This window comes from Triticum urartu, chromosome 4A (assembly GCF_056163025.1).
Source record: "Triticum urartu cultivar PI428250 chromosome 4A, HENAU_Tu73, whole genome shotgun sequence".
Lineage (NCBI taxonomy): Eukaryota > Viridiplantae > Streptophyta > Magnoliopsida > Poales > Poaceae > Triticum > Triticum urartu.
In genome coordinates, this window is record NC_141876.1 from 380,428,769 (window position 1) to 380,454,582 (window position 25,814).

General features: G+C 43.0%; 1 protein-coding gene and 1 pseudogene across 1 annotated transcript; one reads left to right on the forward strand and one right to left on the reverse strand.

Annotated features, from left to right (window-relative positions):
- The first annotated feature begins 15,424 nt into the window (after positions 1 to 15,424).
- LOC125555124 (small nucleolar RNA Z247) lies at positions 15,425 to 15,563 on the forward strand (annotated as a pseudogene).
- Positions 15,564 to 24,807: 9,244 nt separating this feature from the next.
- LOC147975907 (uncharacterized) lies at positions 24,808 to 25,416 on the reverse strand. Its single transcript, XM_087520640.1, has one exon. It carries the CDS (start codon positions 25,414 to 25,416, stop codon positions 24,808 to 24,810), a length of 609 nt encoding a protein of 202 aa, XP_087376766.1.
- Positions 25,417 to 25,814: the final 398 nt, after the last annotated feature.

Below are 25,814 nucleotides of genomic sequence, written 5' to 3' on the forward strand. Positions count from 1 at the left end.
ATCGAGTTCGACACTCTTATTTATCAAAGAAGGCTACAAACAATCCCTATACTTGTGGGTTATAAAGACCTTTTCGCAGATCCGTAACTTTGATTGCACTAAGAGTTTAACACGATTTTTCCGGATATAAGCTTCCTTGCACCCGAAGTAGAGCTCCAACCGACATTCTAGGAGGGCACAACCCACCACCACGCAGCAGGGGCCTGGGGCGCGCACTGCTGTCTTGTTGGCTGTGTGGGCCTCCGTTTGCAGTGATTCCAACTCCCAAAAATTACATATATACAAAAATAATTCTCCGTAAAATTTTATTGCATTTGGACTTTGTTTGGTATGGATTTTTTGTGATACAAAAACATGCAAAAAACAGGAACTGGCACTGTGCACGGGATCAATAGGTTAGTCCAATAAATCATATAAAAAGTTGCCAAAATTTGTGAAAGTTGTATAATATTGGCATGAAACAATCAAAAATTATAGATACGAGGGAGACGTATCAGCATCCCCAAGCTTAATTCCTGCTCGTCCTTGAGTAGGTAAATGATAAAAAAGATAATTTTTGATGTGGAATGCTACCTAGCATAAACTTGATCATATATCTAATCATGGAATGACTATTAAGACATAAGTGATTCAAAGCAATAGTCTATAATTTGATATAAGACATCACTACTCAGGCATCCCAACAAACAATCATGCCTTTCAAAATATGAACACAAAAGTAAGCTATCCCTACAAAATCATATAGTCTTGTCATGCTCTGTCTTCTTAAGACCAAGTAGTTATCATGCACAACCCCAATGACAAGCCAAGCAATTGGTTCATACTTTTTAAAATGCTTCAGCTTTTTCAACCCTCACGCAATACATAAGCGCAAGCCATGGATATAGCACTATGGGTGGAATAAAGTATGATGATAGGGGTAAATATATAGAAGACAAAAAATTAATAAAGTCTCACACCGACGTGGCTAACCAATGGGCTATGGAGATGAACATCAATTGATATCAACATGAGGAGTAGGGATTGCCATGTAACGAATGCACTAAGAGCTATAAGTGTGGAGTAGGGGGAGGCATTGGCTGAACAATTGGTGCCGAAATCAAGGCTTTCTTAAGTATTTCAAATGCTTCTACACAATCATCATCGAAAACAAAAGGAACATATTTTTGCAAGAGATTAGTGAGAGGCCTAGATATTTTAGAGAAGTCTTTAATAAACCTCCTATAGAAACCAACATGGCCGAGGAAACTTCTTTTAACTTTGATATCTTTAGGACACAACATCTTTTCAATAGAATCTACTTTAGCTTTATCAACTTCAATACCTCTTTCAGAAATTTTATGCCCCAAGACAATAACTTCATTAACCATAAAGTGGCACTTCTCCCAATTCAAGAGAAGATTAGTTTCTTCACATCTCTGCAAAACTCGATCAAGATTGCTTAAGCAATCATCAAAAGAAGCTTCGTAAACACATAAATCATCCATGAAAACCTCAACAATATTTTCACAAAAGACAGAGAATATAGCAGTAATACATCTTTGAAAGGTAGTAAGTGTGTTGCATAAACCAAAAGGCATACGTCTATAACCAAAAGTACCAAAAGGGCAACTAAAAGTGATCTTTTCCTGATCATCTTTTGACACAGGTATTTGGGAGAAACCAGAATAACCATCTACAGAAAGCAAAAATGAGTTTGTTTGGACAATTTTCTAGCATTTGATCAATAAAAGGTAGATGGTAATGATCTTTTCTAGTAGCATTGTTTAATTTGTGAGAATCAATTACCATTCTATAACCTATAATAATTCTTTGTGGAATCAATTCATTCTTATCATTAGGAACAACAGTAATACCTCCCTTCTTAGGGACACAATGAACATGACTGACCCATCTACTATCAGCAATAGGATAAATTATACCTGCCTCGAGATCTTTAATATTTTATTTCTTACCACTTCTTTCATCTTGGGATTTAACCGTTGATGATGATCAACAACTGGTTTAGCATCAGGCTCCACATTAATTTTGTGCTGACATAGAGTGGGACTAATTCCCTTAAGATCATCAAGAGTATATCCAATAGCGACACGGTGCTTCTTCAGAGTTTTCTATAATTTTTTACTTCATCTCTGAAAGGTTAGCACTAATAATAACAGGATATATCTTCTTTTCGTCAAGATAAGCATATTTCAAAGTATTAGGTAATTGTTAAACTCAAACACGGGGTCACCCTTGGGTGAAGGAGGATCCCCAAGGATTTCAAAAGGCAAATTGTGTTTCAAAACAGACCCTTGATTAAAGAATATTTCATTTAATTCCTTTCTTTCATTCCTAAACATATCATTTTCATGGTCTAGAAAATATTGTTCTAAAGGATTAGTAGGAGGCACGACAATAGAAGCAAGACCAATAATTTCATCTTTACTATGCAATTCTTTATCATGGGGTTGTCTACGAAATTTAGAGAAATTAAAATCATGAGACATATCCCCTAGACCAACAGTAACAATATCTTTCTCACGGTCCATCTTAGCACTAACAGTATTCAAGAAATGTCTACCAAATATAATGGGATAAAAATCATCTTGTGGGGAAGCAAGAATAAGAAAATTAGTAGGGTATTTTATTTTCCCACACAAGACTTCAACATCTCTAACAATCCCAATTGGTGATATAGTATCTCTATTGGCAAGCTTAATAGTAACATCAATATCTTCTATCTCACTAGGTGCAATAGCATTCATAATTTCTTTATATAAAGTAAAAGGAATTGCACTCACACTAGCACCCACATCACATAAGCCATGATAACAATGATCTCCTATTTTAACAGAAACTATAGGCATGCCAACAACATGTCTATGTTTATCTTTAATATCGGGTTTAGCAATCCTAGGAGCTTCATCACAGAAATAAATAACATGCCCATCAATATCATGAAGAAAGAGATCTTTAACCATAGAAATACTAGGTTAAACTTTAATTTGTTCAGGGGGTGTAGGTGTTCTAGTATAACTCTTACGAACCACAGTTGAAGCTTTAGCATGATCCTTTATTCTAACAGGAAAAGGTGGTTTCTCAATATAAGCAGTAGGAACAATTGGATCAACATTATAAATAATAGTTTATTCTTCAACTTTAATAGGTTCTACTACTTTCACTTTAGTGGGAGGATGATATTTAAACCACTTCTCCTTAGGGAGATCAACATGAGTAGCAAAGTATTCATAGAAAGGAGCTACTATCTCAGAGTCAAGTCCATATTTAGTGCCAAAATCACGAAAAGCATCAGTATCCCACTACTAGGGAAAAGCCTAGTAGTAGCATGGGTTTAATGCCTATTAGTAGCATGGGTAACCGTGCTACTAGTAAGGCGCTACAGCTATTACTTAGCATCAGTGCGTGCGACACACGCTACTGCTGAGACATATAGCCACAGCGCGTGTTTACTCTAATGCTACTGCTAATCTAACTATTAGTAGCGTGTTTCCTGTCCATCGCGTCTAGTATTTTTTTTCATTTTTAGTGTATTTATATGCCGTTATACAAATTTTGGTATAATACCATTATGAGGTTGTTATATCAATATGTCCATAACAGTGTGTCAAATGAAGGTGGATTAGGTTCAAGTGGAGGCAACATGTGGTGCATGTCAAAAGTATACTACTAATCCAAACTTGATCTAGTTTGGACTAGTAGTACTTTCGATGTGCACCACATGTGGCCTCCACTTGAATCTAATCCGCCAACACAAGCTATTTAATCATCATCATAGTCATTACCACCAACGGTAGCTATTTCATCATAGTCATAGTGTAGCACACATCATCATCTTCAAACTCATTCTAGCAAGCTAATCACCACCAACACTAGCTGCGGTAGCTATGTAATCAAAACCAACACTAGCTAATAATAATCATCATAGTCATTACCACCAACACTAGCTATTTGATCATCATAACTCATTTCTAGCTAGCTAATCACTCCTGCTGCTCTCTCTCGGGTAAAATAGCATAAAACATGTGTAGCACTCCTGCTTCATCATGTTGGAGCATGCAGATGAACCTATCTCCTAATCGTGGGCTGCGCTTCTAATTGTTGCCCCCTAGTAATTCTCTGCGACTGTTCACAATTTTGCTCCAGTCTTTCACTATTAAGCATTCCTCGCTTTTAGAAATCCTGAATGCACTGAAGTGCATTATAGGATGTCTTGGTCGTAAGCTAACCATTCTCATGCGACCTTTAGTCTCGATCCAATGAGGCACAACATTCATCGGGAGTCCCTGTTGAAGAACATCGTATAGTAACATACTTAGCAATGAAGTTTAGCAAATAATGTATGCAAAAGATGCACTGAGGACAAATAGTAAACATTTTACCATCTTTCCTAAATAGATGTGACCGTAGTTCAATACGAACACTATTGGTCGCATGTTTTGAGTACTAAGATTTTTAAGTCCAGGAAAATAATTTGTCTTGACAGTATGAAGATCCTCAAGCCATGAAACATAATGACCTATCTCCTCGCAGTTTAGTTCAGCCTCGGACAGTGGACGGCCATGTCTACCAAGCCGGACATGTTTGCTTTAATGGAAATAAGCTGTCAATAGAAATTAGTTGTCAACTATTTTTGAATAAACAATATCGAAGACATAAATATGGTATAACTGGAGGCGTCTGCACATTGACCCAGATGTCGATATTACCTTCAATATCATCTCCCGGATGAATATCAAAGGTGATAACCATACAGGCTCAAATGTATAAGTCTTGCATAGTGCTTGCCATGTTTTGCATTCAAATAGGTGTAGGTGTCTGTGTTGTATAATTTTGCGTGGAAAGTATAACCATGCTCAGTCTTCAAGTAAACTCTCTTTACCTCCATAGTAGTTTTCATAGGACTATAACCTATTTTATCCAAGACAAAAACTCTTGCATGGCAGGGGATACGCTAGTAGAATAGTAAAAAAAATTATAAGTTGAAGAAAATGAAGCAGATGTCATGCTTAATTATGAAAAAAGACTTGTCGTTGTGACTTATTGTATCCACTTCGAAGTTCTCGTCCAGCTTGATGCTGAAGCGCCTATCATCATCTGCGAAGATTCTGTCGCACAGGCCGCGCTCGTCTTCGCAGTATTCGCGAATACCGAAATCCTTTTCGTCGTTAGACATTTCCTATGTTCATAGTTTAAACATTAATTGTAGATCGAAGAAAACTATCAGGATACTCAACACACAAATCCGTGGCACTCGATATTTCCTACATATTCTGGCACAAGTCATGCCAATATTCACGGAAAAATCCGGCATGACCTTTGCTAAAATAGGACATATCGAGCGTCTGAAATTTGCCGGAACGGAAATGAATCAACACTCCGGCAAAACATAGGCCACTCGAAGGTGTATCCTGCAAACATGACCGGCCACTTGGGCAAGCGCATATCCTATTTGAGCAACACAAGATATACATTTCAAAATATCTTATAGGACTCATATTGACATGAGCATTCACTAAACAAACCAAATCGTAAAATAAATAAGTATTCAAATTAGCATGCATTCAATAAGCAAAAGTAAATCATCTCATGCGTCTGTACATCATCAAGTATTATCACTAATACATCCCGAATAGTATCATACATATAACATCAATAATACCTAAAACCCTAGCGCACGACGGGTATCGGTGCGGGTGGTGGACACCAAAGAGAAGGAACCATCACATGATCATATCTCCAGTGAGATCCCGGGAGAACCTGCCAAGTATTGGTGAACCTATGCTCAAACGCAAAAAAGTAGCGACGGACGTGCGCGTCCTCCTCGCTGACACGGTGACGTACCACCTTCGCGGGGTCCTCAAGCCTCTGCACCGTCACTGGCGCACGCGACCACCACCAAAGAATGTTCGGGTCAATGATGGGCTGGCTCCTCACCAAGCTGCGCCCCCTGTAGGTAGTGCCTCCCAATACCAGCCCGGCGGAGCCCAGTCCCGGACATGGCCCATCTGGTCAAACAGGTGTCCTCCACTGAGTCGACAACGAGGATGTGGGATAGGCATCGTCAACGTCGGTGCGGGAAAAATTGCGTTAACCAAAAAAAACAACAAATGTGACATGTTCAACTAGTTCTATTAATTCAACTAGTTCTTACTAAAAATAAACTTACTATAAATAAAATAAACTAGTACCTAGTTCTTACTAACTAATTAGTACCTAGGAACTACTGCCCTAATTACCATCTAATTTGATGAACCTAGGGGTGGAAAGTGGTAGCGGATATTCCAATTATCCAACTTAAAAGTGAAATAAGTGGTCAAATTTTACTCGTTTTATTATGCATTACAATAGTGTTTATTCATCATCTAAGAAAACATCCGAGCCGCATCCGTATTCGATAACATCCGCATCCGATTCGTTTCCACCCATAGATGAACCCTAACTAATTTGATGCAACTGAAATTTGAAGAACCCTAGGCAGAGGTAGGGGATGGGGAGGAGCAGGCGTGCTCACCTCGGGTGCCTGCGACGAGGGAGGGGCAGGCAGCGTCTAGGTCGGGGTCGGGGCTCAGGCGCGCGATGGAGGGCGACGTCGAGGTCGGGGGCGGCATCGAGGTCGGGGTCGGGGGCGGCGTCGAATCCGGGGTTGAGGGCGGCATCGAGGGTGTGCGGAGAGCGACGAGAGAGCGCGCGACGGCCGACGAGCGATGGCAGCGGCGATAGTGGAGGAGTTGGATTTGGGGGAAATGGCCGTGGGGAAGAACGAACCACGCGGTTAAGTCAGAAATAGCAGTACCGCATTTCAGGAAGTGTGCTACTCCTAAGCTAGCTACAGCGCGTTCCTCGATACGCGCTACTGCTATTCCTTTCTCTTTTTCCCCTTTTTCATTTATTTTTCTTTACATTTTATTTTTTCCTTTCACCTTTTTCTATTTCTTTAATTTTCATTTATTTTTCTATTTGCTTTCCATTTAATTTTATTTCCTTTAGAAGTAGCGCCTTTCAGTGTCAAAGCGCTACTACAAAGCAAGTAGTGGTAGCGCGGTTCGGCGTAGATCGCTACTACTATGTGTAGCCTATCGGCTAAGCTGTGGGAATTTTAGTAGTAGCGCTTTTATCTTCAGGCACGCTACTGCTACAACTATATCTGTAGCGCCGTTTACATCAGCGCGCTACTGCTACTTAGCACCAGCGTGCTTTTTTAACACGCGCTACTGCTAAAGTTCTATGTATAAGGTTTTCCCTATGTAGCGACCCGACCCGAATGGATCAAGTCTTTGTGCTTAAGTGTCGTCCCTGGATCGGTATGCTGACACACACAGTACTCGAGGATTTATAACAGAGGTAAATCACATGTAAAAGTAACGTAAATACTATTACCTCAATCCAAAATAGCGGAAGTAACAAGGTTGTGGATTCCCATCAACACCAACGGCAAAGTTGAGTGTAGAAATCGTAGCCCTAACGTATCACTTACTCGTCGTAAGATAATCCTGCAACATGAGACGTTGCAGCCACAAAGGGTTAGTACATTGAATGTACTGACAAATTCACACCATAGAGAGAAATGATGAACAATGGCTATCACTACATGCATATATGGCTGGTGGAAAGCTCTATGGTTACAGTTTTGCGTAAAGCCAATTTTTCCCTACTGCAAAGGAATAAATTTTATTTAACTATCTTGGTGGTTGTTAAACATTGAGAATGGTTGACAGCATTCTCAATCCCAATTAAGCATCATCGTTAAACAAACCCAGCAAAATTAATTTTAGAGTAACATGTTGAGATTCACATGATAATCCAGGTACTAGATACTCAAGATGTCCATAACCGGGGACACGGCTAATCATGATTAGTTTATACACTCTGCAGAGGTTTGCGCACTTTTCCCCACAAGACTCGATCGCCTCCGTTTGGTTTCTCGCACTACATGGTGTTTGAGAAGACGGATGACCGAGACATAGTCTTTTAGAAGCGCTAGCACCTTACGATTGGGTAGACCGTTACACCTACTTTCCCCTACATCTGCTAGTCTACCACTGTAAGAGTTCTCACAACTTAATCAACTATGCTAGAGCCCATAATAACTTGTGGCTGCACACGGAAGTTTCTAGCATGAATAATCTCATGATCCCTTTGAGCCTGGGTGGCGGTCCATAAAGAAAACAGGCAATCCTGGAATACCCAGGTACCTCAATCCACCCAGATGTGTGTTTAAGTTGCCACCTTAAGTAAACCATTAATTAACAATCTCACATCTGTCATGGATTTCACTCACCCAATCCACGTCTACTAGCATAGCATGGCATAATAAGCAAACGTAGATGTAACTCCCAAAGGTTTGAAAATAAACAACTAATAGGTACTACCTCAACTACTTCCCAAACCCACAATTTAATTAAGACCTAATCATGCAATGTGTGAGGATTGATCTAATGCAATAAAACTAGGTAGAGGGAAAACATGATCAAAGTGTTACTTGCCTTGCTGATGATCCGGGAAACCTAGCGATTCGAAGTAGCAAGCGGCGCACTCCGGGTACTCTATCGCAAACAAACAAGCATACAATAAGTACTCAACTAACGTACAGGTAAAACTCAAATAAGAGGTCTAACCAGAAAGTTCAACTTAAGAACTCCGGTTGGCAAAAAGAATCAAATCGAACGAAGCAACGAAAGACAACGGCGGGGCAGCGGCAGCGCTAGGGCGGCGGGGGCTGGGCGCTAGGTTTTGAGGGGGGGGGTCCGGCTGGGCCTCCCGGCTTATAAAGCTGGACGGGCCTAGTGTCCGGGTCAGACACGGCCCGTAGGTCGGTTGCGTTTTTTTAAATAGTTATGCTCGGAAAAAAACAAAAGGAATACTAAACGGACTCCAAAAATCCCGAAATAAATTTTCCCCTGCTTCTAAAATCAAGACGCACAGGATGAACATTTATTTGGGGCCTAAATGCAATTTTGAAAAACACGCATTTTTCCTAAATTCAAATAAAATAGCAAATAAAGCCAGATAAAATATTATTTGATTTTTTTATTAAATCCTCAATATTTCTTTATTTTGGGAAAGTTATTTTATTCCCTCTCTCATATTTTTGTAATAGAAATAATTGAAGATAAAATAAATAAAATCAAATGATCCTATTTTCAAAATTTGAGACAACTCAAATATGAAAATAACGAAATCCCCAACTCTCTCCGAGGGTCCTTGAGTTGCGTGAAATTTTTACAATCAACCAAAATGCAATAAATATGAAATGCAATGATGATCTTGTGTATAACATTCCAAGTTGAAAATTTGGGATGTTACACCCTAGTAGTGTCCATGAAAGATATAACACAATCAAATTTAAGGTTTATACCCGACTCTTTACCTTCGTCAAGTTTCCAATATTCAGAGTTGCGTTTAATTCTTCCAATAAATCCCATTTTAATTAAATATCCTTCTTCATAAAAGAACCAGTACAAGAAGTATCAAGCTTGGATTGATCATTACGAGAAAGTCGAGCATAAAAATTCTGAATAATTTTTTCTATTGAGAGCTCATGATTGGGGCATGAATATAACATTGACTTAAGCCTCCCCCAAGCTTGAGCGATAGTTTCTCCTTCATGAGGCCAAAAATTATATATACTAGTCGTCAACCCGTGCGACCGCACGGGCTAGTTATTTTGGTAACTACTTTGAGGAATATTTTTTTTAATATTGGTTAAATATAAGAACACACGGTTATGAATTTATGCTCTTGAATTAAATTCTTACCACAGTTTCTTCTTTAGTCATACATTTAAGTAACATTTTTATATCCCATCAAAACACATTAGTTTGTTTTCCTTGGCCTACAATATCTTAATGGTTTCTTCATTATGTGTCAAAAGCTGCCAAAAAATATTTAAAAAATTCATAGTCTATGAAAGAAGTTCCACCATTTTTTTACACTCCTCCGTGTGTATTTATTATATAAATATGTTCCATGGAAAAAGTGAAGCATATAATCACTAATGCTTCAGTTGTGGAAACAAATGATATTCGGATGTTTACAAACAAAACTGCTGACAATATTTTCTTAATTATAGTGTACAATTGTTGAACCACAGAGAGCAGATTGATGTTTGTATCATGCCATACTGTGAAGCAACTAAATAAACTTGAGTTCATGAAGTTCTGCCATGCTGTTATGTTGAGAAACACATGATTTCTTCATATACTGATTAGGAATTGTCCACATGGAATTGTTGGACCATTGTACACACTGAACATCACAAACACAATAAGTTTGTTTTTCACTATATAATTATAAAAAATTATAAAAAATCATATAAACATATAAACATACACAATTTTCACAGATAATAGTACACCTTTAGTGTCATCTCTTCCATGTACCTAAAAGAGAATCTCCCAGTAGCAGCCACTTAATTATTTGCCCAATCTCATAAATCAAGTGGAAGTGCGATCAAATATTCAAATGTTTATACAGACCACATGTATTGCTTTGGTTCCCAGGTGTCATATGATCCACATCACTTTACAAAATATTAAAAATTGATTATATATCAGCAAGAAAGAGATATGGTGTGGGCTAAGATTAATATAATGAATTACGCAAAGAAAAATATAGGTGAATCGAAAACATTTTAGAAACATTTTTTGTTCTTTTCAACATTAATCAAAATTACATGTTGTTTTTCAGTGTGAAGCAGAAACAAAAATCGTGCGTGTACTTAAAATATGTGAGTAAGATAATATTGCCTCGCTTTATAACTCCATGAAAAACAATCTAACTTCCAAGTTGTCATATAAAACGGTGTACCAACAGGCAACTATTCCCAAAGTAAACTTTGCCTAGCAATAGCTTGTAAATGGACTCGCTGCTACTCTAGTTTAGTGAGGCTACACATATTGTCCTATCCTAGTACGACCAATGACTTTCTCATAGAAAAATACAACCAATGACATATTATATTGGTATCTCTCTTGTTTTCAACCTGTATGGTCCACATTTGTGTCCTACCGCCATCCGTCAGCAAAGCATCGTATACGCACCATTTGTTTTTTCAAGATTTGCAGTGTGGTGCTGATGTTTCCTGCCACTGACATTGCATTGACCAGCCAATTTGTACCTCATGGCTAGGAATAACCAACATACATTTGATTCACGTGATGAAACAGAATTAGGAGGACAGAAAGGTATCAACTCAAGTGTATTTGTAGAGAGACTAAATACAGTCATGTCTCAGAATGTTTGCAAGAAGTTATTCCTATAAGAACAGTAGGGCGTGATCCCTGATGTCAACTTGGAGATTGTAGAATAACTAAACCTATGAGATAAGACCATCAAATTAACTGAATATATTATAAGCTGAAGTATGCATTGCTACTTAACAAAAGGACGCATTAGCCACCTGCAAGGGAGTCCATAACTTTTTTTCCTTGTGTGTTTCATCTAACATACATGGGAATATTGAGTGATATTTGGCATATCTTATAGAAAAATACGATCATACTGAAGGTGGAATTAGTATCATCTAAGCTATAAACTTTTTCCTATGGAAATAGTATTTCCAATTTCCTTTGCTCTAAGCTCCAATACCTGTATGCTTTGCAGTAGTTCTTTGGTCTCACACAACCATATTATAATCTGGAGATACTAAAATAATATTGAGTGGTTTCTCAACATGTAGGTATACTGATCAAGTAGAAAGAAGAATTTTTCTCCCTAAACTCGCACTTTTGGTGACATTGGCAGACGGCAAGCCCTCACATTTTTCCAAGAATACATCTAATTAATGATAACAAAGCCCTCATAGTTTGCCCCTGAACGAACCTATAAGTCCGCTAATCATGTCCAGACCTGTTCTGACCTTCATTGATGCACTACTACCCCTGCTGGCCGACACCTTTTCCTGCAAGTAGCGATCAGTTCACTGACAGAGAAGATCTAAGAACAAAATTTGCATCATGGTGAATATCTTAAAAGCTACTGTATTTCCTAATACTTTGCATTTGGTACTTTAGTGCTAGAGTCATCTTCAAGACTTGAGAAGATGCCTAATTCACTACAAACAAAGCAAATCAGCTCGCTAGAAACAACCTATGGCAGTATGTAATATTAAATCTAAACAAATAGCATTACTCATATCAGGGATCTCAGCTGAGAACATATGAGTTTGTGCGATCTCTGATTCAGGGATGATCTAGATGACACAGGGAGGCATATGTGGCTTCTCAACCGAGAATCCAATCATCCATGTATGCATCTATTCATTCAATCTATTCATCATCAAGTACTTATCCATCAATTCCATATTTGTATCACTGAGTACCGTCGAGATAAAGCGTAATATATATATATATATATATATATATATATATATATATATATTGTTTGGTGATAGGTTGTTTGCTAGGTACAAATACCTACATGAAGCACTCACAAAAGTAGTCTAAAATGTTGAATGAATTAACATTTTCATCAGGAATTGGAATATAGTTTAATTAGACACTGACTGAAAGCTAAAGAAGCCTTCTTTTGTAATAATTAGAAGCCAGGGACAAAGGATCAATGTGTCTGTTGGAGTAAACCACGTTACGTGCGTGGTGTGTGTGGCATGTGTGTGCCCGTGGTGGTAGTACTAGGCCTGTAGCAGCGGATGTGGAGTTGCATGTGTTGGTTAGTCAGTTTAGTACGTGCAGGCTAGATACATGCAAGCTTGGCCGGGTCTTGTGAAGGAGCATCAAGACGTGGGTTGAGTCATGCGGATCATGCGAGGGAAGCCCTTTGTGGAGTTCACGCGTGCGTGCGCGTAACTCGCTGGAATGGGTTGCTCAGGCGTTGGGTTAGCTGGGCTATAAGACTGCCATGTAATCCGTTGTGCTCTAGTAGAGTTGCCGAGCATGTAGCCTGTGAATACAAAGAAAAGATTGAGGCGTTCGTGTGCCCACGGCGACGTTCATGCGCCGGCCGAGAAAAATTCTTGTGTCCTGTGTCCTCTTCTTCTTCGTCCGGTGTTCGTGTCACCGGAGGCTACTCGGCATTCATCGCCGGACCGAGTATGTCCCAACAATTGGTATCATGAGCTGGTTCATCTTGGGTGTCGTCTCCTTGCCGGAGGTGTGCCGGCGGTGGCGGCGTTCGCCGGCGGCTGCGTGGTGAAACTTCGGGCCGTTTGTCGGTCTATGGAGGTGCGCAGCGCGGTGAGGAGGCCGCGGAGGACATGCGTGGTGGCGGCTTCATCGACACACAGCGGCATGGCGGCATGGAGATGCTGCGTTGCGGTTGAGGCCGTAGCGGTGCAGGGCAATAAGCCGTGGTGGCGAGTCTGGCGCGACCGGTGCGTGTTATGGGTGCGCACTGGACGCGTCGGGACCGTGGCGCGCGGTGAGCGTCTGGTATGGTCGGGCTCGTCGGGCGCGTCGGGTGCGCGCGGGACGTGCAGGACGCACGGGTGCGGTCGGACTCGTCGGGCGCGTTGGGTGCGTGCGGGACGTGCGGGACGCACAGTTGCGATCAGACGCGTCGGGTGCACGTGGGACGTACAGGGCGCAGAGGGACGTCAGGCGTGTATCGCCGGCGGAGAAGGAGCTCGGCGTATGTTGCCGGGGTCGTGACGGAGCACGGTGCGACCGGTGTCAGTGCGTCAGGTCGGGTTCATAGCGGTGCGACCGGCGTCGATGTGTCGGGTCAGATCCGCGGGCTAGGCCACGGCCATGACAACGATATTGACAGAAACTGCAACAACTCCGGCGACGGCGAGATCGTGATTTAGGGAGAGTATGTTGGAGTAAACCACGTTACGTGCGTGGTGTGTTTGGCATGTGTGTGCCCGTGGTGGTAGTACTAGGCCTGTAGCAGCGGATGTGGAGTTGCATGTGTTGGTTAGTCAGTTTAGTACGTGCAGGCTAGATACATGCAGGCTTGGCCGGGTCTTGTGAAGAAGCATCAAGACGTGGGTTGAGTCATGCGGATCATGCGAGGGAAGCCCGTTGTGGAGTTCACGCGTGCGTGCGCGTAACTCGCTGGAATGGGTTGCTCAGGCGTTGGGTTAGCTGGGCTATAAGACTGCCATGTAATCCGTTGTGCTCTAGTAGAGTTGCCGAGCATGTAGTCTGTGAATACAAAGAAAAGATTGGGGCGTTCGTGCGCCCACGGCGGCGTTCATGCGCCGGCCGGGAAAATTTCTTGTGTCCTGTGTCCTCTTTTTCTTCGTCCGGTGTTCGTGTCGCTAGAGGCTACTCGGCGTTCATCGCCGGACCGGGTATGTCCCAACAGTGTCATGTAAAGTGAAATAATAAATCCCTCTTTACCATTCAATATTCCATAGGCTCTAGATTTGTTCACGTATATAGTGAGCCTATAACAGTTTTTTCATCTAATATGTTTACCAATGGATCAATGCATGATTGTTGATGAATTATGGTAATAAAAGTTACGTCCGTAATCATAAAGGAAATCTTGTGATGATCCAACAATCCTATGCAAGTTAGGTGCAATGGGAGATTACTCTTTATAAGAATAGCAACATGCCAAAAAGGTACTCTCCTTGAAACTGAAGGTTGCCTGTCATATCCACCGAGTAATGTGCTAGATAGAGAGCCGATCTAGGAGGATCTTATTGGGTGTCAGCACCAACCTTCTGAAATAACATTTCTGGTGGAAGATTTAACAAAAAAAACTACACATGTTGTTAAACATACATGGCGCATACGTGACAGAAGAGGATCTTCAGAGATAGTTTAGAGGTAGTTTAACTAGGATATGATATCTATTCGGTTGTAACCAAGTCTATCTCTTGCTTTTCTTTCTCCTCAAGTTGTATCCCGATTCTCTCTTATCTTCTCAACCAACTCATGTATGCGCCTCAGGGTTATTGCGCCCCTGCTATATAACATGTAGCACGTCGCCCAAGATAGGGTAAGACGTTTCCGCCATCGCACATGGTAATCAGAGCCTTCCTCTTCTAATCTAGCCTCCCGATTGCATCTAGTGCATAGACATGTCTCATCCTCTGGCGCAGCTCAACCTAGCCTCAATGGCCAGGTCACCGAGAAGCTCAACCGCACGAATTACGTGTTGTGGCGCACGCAGGTCACACCCCACCTGCGAGGCACCGGTGTCTTCGGCTACGTCGACGGCACTGCGCCGGAGCCGGCCCGACTCCACGTCACCAAGGACAAGGACGGCAAGGAGTCCTCTGAGCCCAACCCTCTCCACCCACTTTGGGTCCGGGAGGATCAACAAGTGCTTGGCTATCTGCTGAGTACTCTATCCAAGGGTGGCCTTGGCAGGCATGTTCTCGTCCCAGTCCCTCAGCCGCGTCAACAACATCAGGACTGCACTCATCAACGCGTAGAAGGGCAACCAATCGGTTGCCTCCTACTTCGCCTCCCTGCACGGCCTCGCCGATGAACTCGCCGCCGCCGGAAAACCCATCCAGGATGACGAGTTGATCTCGTATATCCTCCATGGCCTCGACGTCGACTACCAGCCGCTCGTCTCCGCTCTCGACGCCCGCGTCATGTCCGTCACCCTCGACGAGCTCTTTGCCATGCTGAGCAACTTCGATCAGCGCATGGCGCAGTTCCACGGCTCCTCCAGCGGCTTCAAGTCTTCGGCCAACGCCGCGTCTCGCGGCCGTGGTGGTGGCTCTTGCTCGCGTGGATCTCCCCGCAAGAAGGGGCGGTCAGGAGGAAACATCAACACTGGTGGCTCCTCCAACTCTCGCGGCGGCCGCTCCATCAACTCCCAGCCTCGCCGCGGCGGCGGCTCCAGCCGGTCTGCGCCCCGCTGCCAGATCTGTGGCAAGCTTGGGCATACAGCCAAGGACTAGTGGTACTGCTATGGTGAAGATGAGGACTCCTCCCAAGACGAGGACAAGGTTGCTGCGGCTGCGGATGGCTCCTACGACATTGACACAAACTGGTACATTGATAGTGGGGCTACCAACCACATCACCAACGAGCTCGAGAAGGTCACCATGAAGGAAAAATACCGGGGCAAGGATCACATCTACACCGCCAACGGTGAAGGTATGAGGATTAGTCATGTTGGTCACTCACTTTTTAGTACCCCTCGTCGTAAACTTCATCTAAAGAAAATTTTGCTAGTTCCTAGTGCCGACAAGAATCTTCTTTCTGTTCATAGAATTGCCATTGACAACCATGTCTTCCTTGAGTTTCATCCTCATTTTTTCTTGATCAAGGATCAGGCAACGAAGAAAGTGCTCTATCGAGGTAGATGTGTTCGAGGGCTCTACCCGTTGATTCCGGAGCGTAGAAGATTAAATAAACAAGCCTATGGTGCTGCCAAACTCTCATCAACACGGTGGCACGATAGATTAGGACATGCTGCTTTCTCTTTAGTTGAAAAACTTCTTAGGAAAAATAAGCTCCCGTTTGTTGGTGAGCGTGATCGTGAAACTATTTGTGATTCTTGTCAATGTGCCAAAAGTCATCAATTGCCTTATCCCATATCCACTAGTGTTTCTACCAAACCCTTGCAATTAATCTTCTCTGATGTATGGGGCCCTGCTCCTAGTTCTGTTGGTAGACACACTTACTATGTGAGCTTCATAGATGACTACAGCAAATTTTCTTGGATTTATCTTCTCAAGAAAAGATCCGATGTTTTTCAAGTCTTCAAAACTTTCAAGCTCTCGTTGAACGAAAATTTGATAGTAAAATCATTGTTGTCCAGTCGGACTGGGGAGGGGAATATGAAAAATTAAATTCCTTCTTCCAAAACCTTGGCCTATCACATCATGTGTCATGCCCTCACGCTCATCAACAGAACGGCTCTGCTGAACGCAAGCACCGAGATATAGTTGAGGTTGGTTTAGCCCTTCTAGCTGGCGCATCTATGCCCCTCAAGTTCTGGGATGAGGCTTCCCTCACAGCAGACCACATCATAAACATGCTTCCTAGTCGTGTCATCAACAATGAAACACCACTAGAACGACTCTTCCATGTTAAACCCGACTACAAATCTCTCCGTGTTTTTGGGTGTGCCTGTTGGCCCAATCTTCACCCATACAACACTCGAAAGCTCATGTTTCGCTCAAAACAGTGTGTCTTCCTAGGCTATAGCACCCAACATAAAGGTGTCAAGTGCCTCGATGTTGCCACTGGTCGTGTGTATATCTCACGCGATGTTATCTTTGATGAAACCAAATTTCCTTTTGCTGATCTTCACCCCAACGCCGGTGCCCTTCTTCGCCAAGAGATCCTTCTTTTGCCTCCTCATCTCCCCGGTGTTGATCAAGGGGGAAACAATGGTGATGATCAACTACTGACTAACCCTCTTACTGATGATATGCATGAGCCTTGTGGTGTTGTGAAAGCAGCGAGGCAAATGGCGAAATCAGGGAAGAAAATGGTGAAGAAAATCCTCCACCAGCGCCATATTTCATGTGCCCGGAATCTGGAGACAAATCCTCCTCGGGATCCGTTCGCCTGTGCATGCAGAGTATCAGATCCGCCTCGGGATCAGCGGCGGCAGACGCGTCAGGGGCGCCAGTAGCGCGCACGCCCGCCTCGAACCAGGCGCGCTCCACGCGGCCACCGCTCACGGGATGCGGCGCGTCGTCACCTCCGCACCAACCGTCATCCGCCACTTGTCAGCCCGCGGTTGACGCAGGCGGCGCACGCTTCACCGGCCAACCGGTGTGTTACAAGCGGCGCCACTTGGTCCGCCCGACCGGTGCGGGGCCCAAAGCTGGCGCGGGATCCAGCGCTGATTCGCGCATGCACCCGACCGGTGTCACACCCGAGGCCGATTCGCCATCATGTGGCAATGATGAACCTGCTGCTGGGGCGGGATCCTCTGCAGATTCTGCACACGGGCAGCCGCTACCACTTGCCACAGAAAATCCAAGCGGGACAGAATCTGCTGCTATTGCACGCGGATCGTCCTCGGGATCGGCTCCTACAGAAACTCATGTTCAAGCTGTGGGATCATCTGTGGCTGAAAATCTGGGCACTTCTCCTCGGCGTACACGACTACAAAAGGGAGTAATACAACCTGTTTATTACAAACGTGTAACAAAATATGGCATGGTTTGTTCTACAGGTGAACTAGGTGAACCTCATACTTTAGAAGAAGCACTTGGTGATGAGAAATGGAAGAAAGCGATGAATGAAGAGTACATAGCTCTAAAGAAAAATAAGACATGGCACTTAGTTCCTCCACAGCAAGGTAAAAATTTAATTGATTGCAAGTGGGTATTCAGGATCAAGAGAAAGTCTGATGGAACTATTGACCGTTACAAAGCTAGACTCGTTGCAAAAGGATTTAAACAACGGTATGGTATTGACTATGAGGATACTTTTAGTCCAGTTGTTAAAGCTGCAACCATCCGTCTTGTTTTGTCTATTGCTATTTCTAGGGGCTGGAGTCTTAGATAGTTAGACGTTCAGAACGCGTTTCTTCACAGTGTTTTGGAAGAGGAAGTGTACATGAAGCAACCTCCTGGGTTTGAAAGCAAAAATTCCCCTTCTTATGTGTGCAAACTGGACAAGGAACTTTATGGATTGAAGCAAGCACCGAGAGCATGGTACTCTCATCTCTGTCATAAAATGCAAGCACTTGGCTTTATTCCATCCAAATCTGACACTTCTTTGTTCATTTAAAACAAGTCCAACACATGCATATGTGTTTTGATATATGTTGATGATATCATTGTGACAAGCTCATCAATGTAAGCAATCACAGGACTGTTAAAAGATTTGAGTGAAGATTTTGCTCCAAAGGACCTTGGTGACTTGCACTATTTTCTTGGAATTGAGGTGAAGAAACATGCAAGTGGGCTTCATCTCTCTCAGGAAAAGTATGCAGCTGATTTGGTAAAAGAGGCTGGTCTGCAAGGCTGTAAGCCAACACCTACTCCATTATCTAGCTCAGAAAAGCTGTCTCTCACAGAAGGAAATCTCTTGAGTCCAGAAGATAGCACAAAATACAGGAGCTTGGTAGGAGCACTTCAGTATCTCACTTTGACTAGACCTAATATATCTTTTGCTGTTAACAAAGTGTGCCAGTTTCTTCATGCACCTACTAATGTCCATTTTACTGCTGCAAAACGCATAGTGAGATATGTCAAAGGAACTTTGAACATTGGTCTAGATTTCAGCAAGTCATCTTCAAATCTTGTTAGTGCTTTTTCTGACTCAGATTGGGCAGGATGCCTGGATGACAGACGCTCCACTAGAGGTTTTGCAATCTTTTTTGGACCAAATTTAATATCATGGTGTGCTCGAAAACAGGCCACTGTTTCTAGATCCAGCACAGAGGCTGAGTATAAAGCACTGGCAAATGCTACAGCTGAGAATATATGGGTTCAGTCCATGCTGAAAGAACTGGGCATAAAGAACACACCAGCTCCATATCTGTGGTGTGATAACCTCGGTGCAACTTATCTATCTGCCAATCCAGTTTTTCATGCAAGGACAAAACATATTGAAATAGACTTTCACTTTGTTCGTGAGAGAGTTGCTCAAAAGCAACTTGATATTCGCTTTATCCACTCCAAAGATCAGCTTGCAGATGGATTTACAAAGGCTTTGCCTGTGAGAAGCTTTGAAAATTTTAAACATAACCTCAACTTGATGAAGTTGTGATTAAGGGGGGATGTTAAACATACATGGCACATACGTGACAGAAGAGGATCTTCAGAGATAGTTCAGAGGTAGTTTAACTAGGATATGATATCTATTCGGTTGTAACCAAGTCTATCTCTTGCTTTTCTTTCTCCTCAAGTTGTATCCCGATTCTCTCTTATCTTCTCAACCAACTCATGTATGCGCCTCAGGGTTATTGCGCGCCTGCTATATAACACGTAGCACGTCGCCCAAGATAGGGTAAGACGTTTCCGCCATCGCACACATGCCATATCTATAGTATACCAAATTATAATAAGCTGGGAACACTTTGTATAGTCTGCCTTCCACACCAACAAAAACTGATATATCGAATGGTTTCTTTGACCCAGTAAATTGATGTTTGGATTTTTCCATAATAGGAAAGTAAATGTACATGCTTTTGGCTTATCAAAATAAGTGGTTTTTTATGTCAATTCACGTGCGCAACCCATCACAACATAACTGAGAATAAATTGGAAGCCTAAACAGTTTCTAGTAACTCGATAAATAAGTAATCAAATGTAACGGACTGGAAACTGGAACATGTTTAAGGCTTAATCCTCAAATAAACAAAGCATCTGTAGGGACTGAAATATCTCGATCTACTGTCTTTACCGGCTCACCAGAATTCAGAAAAAAATAGGTCTGGAAAAAATGCAAAAGGCCACATACCTTGTACCAACTGTTTTCAAACATCAACTATATCAGTTGTACATGACTTCCCACTATGTGCATGAGGGCCTTTTTTCTAATAAAGTTATAAAAATGATAAACAGAGATTAGTCCATCCTAGTTTACTTATATATGCAGTTACCACAAATCTTCATTACAAAATTGCAGAGCTTGCATCAACCATCTGGACAGTGTATTAGAGATAAATTATATGAGTACACTTATGCAAATTAGGAAATTCTTCTAGATACAGAGGTGAGCGGTGAAACAAATTGAATGGTGCCGAGCAGGTAAACAACTTTGTTGTACCTCCGTCGTTGGTTGACAGAGACGGCCATCCAATCTGCTTGAAACAGTAATGGTACATGGTACGCCTCCTCGGCTGCATCATCCACAATGGACAGATTCATCTCCGGTCCTGAAAATATATGTTGGATTACTGCGTGGCCAAAAGTTGAAAGCTGCATCCCAAACATCACTGGATGATGGATTGGACCGTACCTAGCAACAGTATAGTTTGATCGTACCTAGTTTTTTCAGATAGATTCCAACGTGGATGAATACCTAGCAGCAGTAGAGGATGGGTTGAATCGTACCTTATTTTTTCAGATCAATTCCAATGTGGATATGATGCGGCAAGGAAGAGCGGCGGTCAGGGAAGTGTAATACCCAATCCCTAGGGTAGCGATGGAGAATTGGGGATCAGGGGAAAAGGGGGGCAACTTGGAGAAGGAGAAAGGTAGGAGAAGGAATCATTTCTTTTCTTAATCGATACCCAGTACAAAAGGGAGACAGAGCTTATATGATCTCTCGCTTACATGGGCCTGAGCCGAAGCGGTCAGCCCAACATACTCACACTCAGCCCACACGCACACTATAGCCTACCCGAAGCATGCTGTGTCCTGTAGCCAATCCGGTCTGCTGCAGTTAGTCGCCTGGCAGCTCACTAGCGCTGACAGTACCCCTGCCTGAAGAAACAACTTGTCCCCAAGCTGGAGCCAGTGGAAATCGCTGCCTCACTGTGTCATGGTCCTCCTAAGTGGCTGAAGAAGCGGGCAGACCAGTCCAACGAATGAGAACCTGAGCTAGAGAAGCATTACCTTTCTTAACCAAACGCCTGTCCAGAATTTCTTCAGGCACCAAATCGGCTCGATCAAGTAGTGGTGGTTCAGGAAGAGTACTGTACACTGGAGTATGATCTGGCATATGAGGTTTCAGTTGAGATGTGTGGAAAACTGGATGCACAAGGCTACCTGAAGGGAGGAGCAGTTTATAAGCAGAGGGTCCAATCTTCTCCAGTATTTCAAAAGGCCCGAAGAACTTCATTGCCAGTTTGGGATAAGGCTGATTGACCACGGATGCTTGAGCATATGGTTGCAGCTTCAGAAATACTTGTTCTCCTACTGTAAATTCCCTAGGAAACCTCTTCTTATCAGCATCAGACTTCATTTTTGTTTGGGATCTGTTCAAGTGTTGATGGAGGAACTCAGAATAGTGGTCTCTCTTGCAGCCAACTGTGCAGATCAGGATGTGTGGCTTGCAAGGGTTGAGGTAACTGTCCCAAATTTGGTTCATGACCATAAATAGCTTCGAAAGGAGTGCAGCCCAGAGACGAGTGGTAAGATGAATTGTACCAGAATTTGGCAAGGGGAAGCCACTGAGACCATTGTTGTGGGTGTTCAGAAACTGTGCATCTCAAATACATCTCTAAACACCGGTTAACCCTCTCGGTTTACCCATCAGTTTGGGGGCGGTAGGTAGTGGACATTAGTAGTTTGGTCCCACAACCTGAACAGCTCTTTCCAGAAGTGACTTGTAAATATTTAGTCTCTGTCGGAAGTAATTGTATAGGGCATGACATGCAACTTAACAATGTGGAGCAGAAATGTTTGTGCTATCTGAGCAGTAGTGAAAGGGTGTTTGAGAGCAATGAAATGACTATATTTTGTATACCTGTCCACAACTACCAGGATCGCTGAATATCTAGATGATTTGGGTAATCCTTCGATGAAGTCCATGGATATATCTTCCCAGGGTCCTTTGGGAATAGGCAATGGACAAAGCAAGCCAGGATACTTGCAATGCTCATGTTTGGGTTGTTGACAAACCTGGCACTGTTGCACAAAATTTGCCACTGCTTCCTTTAAGCCATACCAGTGGAATAATTTCTTCACTCTCTCATAAGTGGCCTGACTGCCAGAGTGGCCTCCCACAGGAGAAGAGTGGAGTGCTTCAATGATTTTTTTTTTTGCAAACCTGCATTGGCCCCAACCCAAATTCTACCCTGGTGTTTGAGGAGACCCTTTTCCAAAGAAAACTCAGGTTCTTCATCAGGGTTGACCACCAGTTTCTGTAGGAGGTGTTGAGCCTTGCAATAAATCTCATAAGAGTTGAGTATTTCCTGAATCCAGACAGACTGACCTGAGGAGACTGCAGGTAAGGCGAACACATGGCCCACTCTAGATAGAGCATCAGCGGCCTTGTTGTCCTCGCCCTTTTTTTGTACTAGAACTGGAATTTGAGCCCAATTAGTTTCATCATAGCCTTTTTCTGAAGATCTGAAGTAAGGGCTTGGTTTTCCAAGTGACATAAGCTCTTGTGGTCGGTTTTGATCATAAATGGGCCCCTGCAAACGTAGCATCTCCACCTCTCAATGGCCATGATAATAGCTAGAAATTCTTTCTCATAAGTGCTCAATTTCTGATTGGCTGGCCCTAGAGACTTGCTATAGTAGGCCACAGGGTGTCCGTCCTGTGTAAGAACTGCTCCAATACCAGAGTGACAAGCATCTGTTTCTATACAGAAAGGTTTGTTGAAATCGGGTAATACCAAGATTGGAGTAGAAGTCATAGCCTGCTTGAGAAGGTCAAAGGCAGTTTGTGCTTCAGCCGTCCATTAAAGGGCCTTCTTCTTCAGTAAGTTGGTAAGTGGTTTGGCAGTAATCCCATAATGTTGCACAAACTTCCTATAGTAACTAGTGAGTCCAAGAAATCCTCTGAGCTCAGTGACTGTAGTAGGAACTGGCCAGTTGACCATAGCGGTTGTCTTGCTTGGATCAGTGGCCATACCCTTGTCAAAAATAATGTAGCCTAAATACTCTAACCGCTGTTGGGCAAAAGAACGTTTACTGAGTTTGACATAGAGTTGGTGTTCTCTCAAAATTTGAAAAACCTGTTGTAGATGTTTCTTATGATCTTCCAAATTTCTGCTAAAGACCAATATGTCATCCATGAAAACCAAAACAAATTTCCTTGTTAATCCACCAAATATGAAATTCATAATGCACTGAAAAGTTGCCGGTGCTTCTGATAGACCAAATGGCATGACCCTAAATTGAAACTGTCCAAAATGGGTCTTGAAAGCAGTCTTATGCTCATCAGCCTCTACCATTCTGATTTGATGATATCCGGCCTTGAGGTCTAGTTTGGTGAACCATTTGGTACCCCAAGCTCATCCAACAGCTCATCCACAACTGGCATAGGAAACTTGTTCTTAACAGTCACTGCAGTTAACCTTCTGTAGTCCACACAGAATCGCCAAGTTCCATCTTTCTTTTTCACTAACAGAACTGGGGAGGAAAACGGGGACATGCTGGGAGAGATAATTCCTGCTGCTAGCATTTCAGAGACTTGTCTTTCTATCTCATCCTTCTGAAGGGGAGAGTACCTGTAAGGCCTGACATTCACCGGCGTAGTGTTGGGCAGTAGAGAGCATGGTCAAACTCTCTATGGGGTGGTAATTCTTTGGGCTCCTGGAATATATCAGCAAAAGAGTTTATGGTGTCCTGAATACATTCTGGAGTTGGAGATACAGATGGCATTGTTTGGACAGATAGCACTGCAGTGGTCCAAATATCATTCTCTTTGTGACACTTCACCACTTGATCCATTGTCAACTCTTGCAGTTGAGTTACTGGTTGTATCTTCAGACCTTGCAGTGTGACTGTAGTAGCTTTACCTTGGAACTGGATCCATTGTTCCTCCCAGTGGCATGTCATTGGACTCCATTGTGAGAGCCAATCCACCCCAAGTATGGCATCATAGCCCCCCAATGACAGAACTCTCATATCTGTGGAGAAGGTATGCCCCTGCGTCCACCAATTCAGTCCCTGCACCATGTGGGTGCACTGCAATTTCTCCCCATTTGCAACTTTCACAGTCATAGGCTGAGGTAAGGGTACTGTTGGATATTTCAGTTTGTCTGCCAACTGTTGATCCAGAAAAGTATAAGAGCTGCCTGAGTCAACTAACAGTAGCATCACGTGATTTCCTACCAAAGCTCTAATCTGAATGGTTTTAGTATTTGTGGTTCCTGCTAGGGCATTGACTGAAAGATATGCAGCAGCTTCCTCAACCGCCTCCTGTGTAGCTATTGCATCCAAGACTGCATCAGTCAACTGAGTGGCCCCTTCAGCCATGTTCAGGGCCTTGATCTGGGCCACCTGTTTGCTAGCACAAACATGACCTGGTGAGAACTTGTCGCCACAACTGTAACAGAGTCCATTCTGTCACCGGTAGTCCTTCAGCTGGCGTGCCTTCCACATATCTCCGGCAGCTAGCTGAGGTCGTTGAGTCTGCTCTGTGCGTGGTTGCAGTTTAGTGTACATTGCAGACCGAGCCAGCTTGTTGTTCCCTTGTTTGGCCCGATCAAGCAAAGCCTCCTGCACCAGAGCATATTCACAGGCACTAGTCACAGTATTGGGCAATTGCATTTCAACCGCAACTCTCAGTTCCTCCTTCAGTCCCAACACAAATTGTGTGACCAGCATTGTTTCACTGAGATTGCCCTCATACATGCGAACTTGGTACACAATCTGATGGAATGCAGTACGGTATTCCTGAACCGTGCCGTGCTGGCGCAACATCAGCAAGTCTCTCATGCAAGTTCTGTGTACATTGACCTCAAACTCCTGTGTAATTGCTGTACAAATTTTTTCCCAAGTACTGCAGTATTCTGTCAGTTTATATGACTGAAACCAGTGAGCGGCATTGCATTGCAAGTGCAGGGATGCGGACATTAGCTTGAAGGATTCGGGAATCTGATATAGCAGGAAATAAGCTTCACAATTGTCCACCCATATGCGTACATTCTCGCCGTCAAACTTAGGGAACTCCATCTTAGGCATCCAGGGTCGCTTGCTACTCTGCTCATCCAGACCCGGCGATGTGAAAGATTGTAGCGACCCGACCCAAATGGATCAAGTCTACTGTGCTCGGGTGTCATCCCTGGATCAGTAATGCTGACACCACACAGTACATCGAAGGATTTATAGCAGAGTGGCAATCACACACTTATTACATCGTTGTCTCAAAGAGAACTTATTACCATAAATATGGCTTAAGGCCATCTAATAACGATAACAGCGGAAGACTCGGAAGATAAATGGGTCCATCAACTCCAACGTCATCACTGAGTATAGGGCCATGACCTAAAAACACCTTACTCGTCGTCTGAAAAGTCTGCAACATGAGAAGTTGCAGCCCGAAAACGGGTCAGCACATGGAATATGCTGGC

Coding starts and splice junctions, on each gene's coding strand:
- LOC147975907 (XM_087520640.1), bottom strand. CDS start 25,416: ATGGAGTTCCCTAAGTTTGACGGCGAGAATGTACGCATATGGGTGGAC.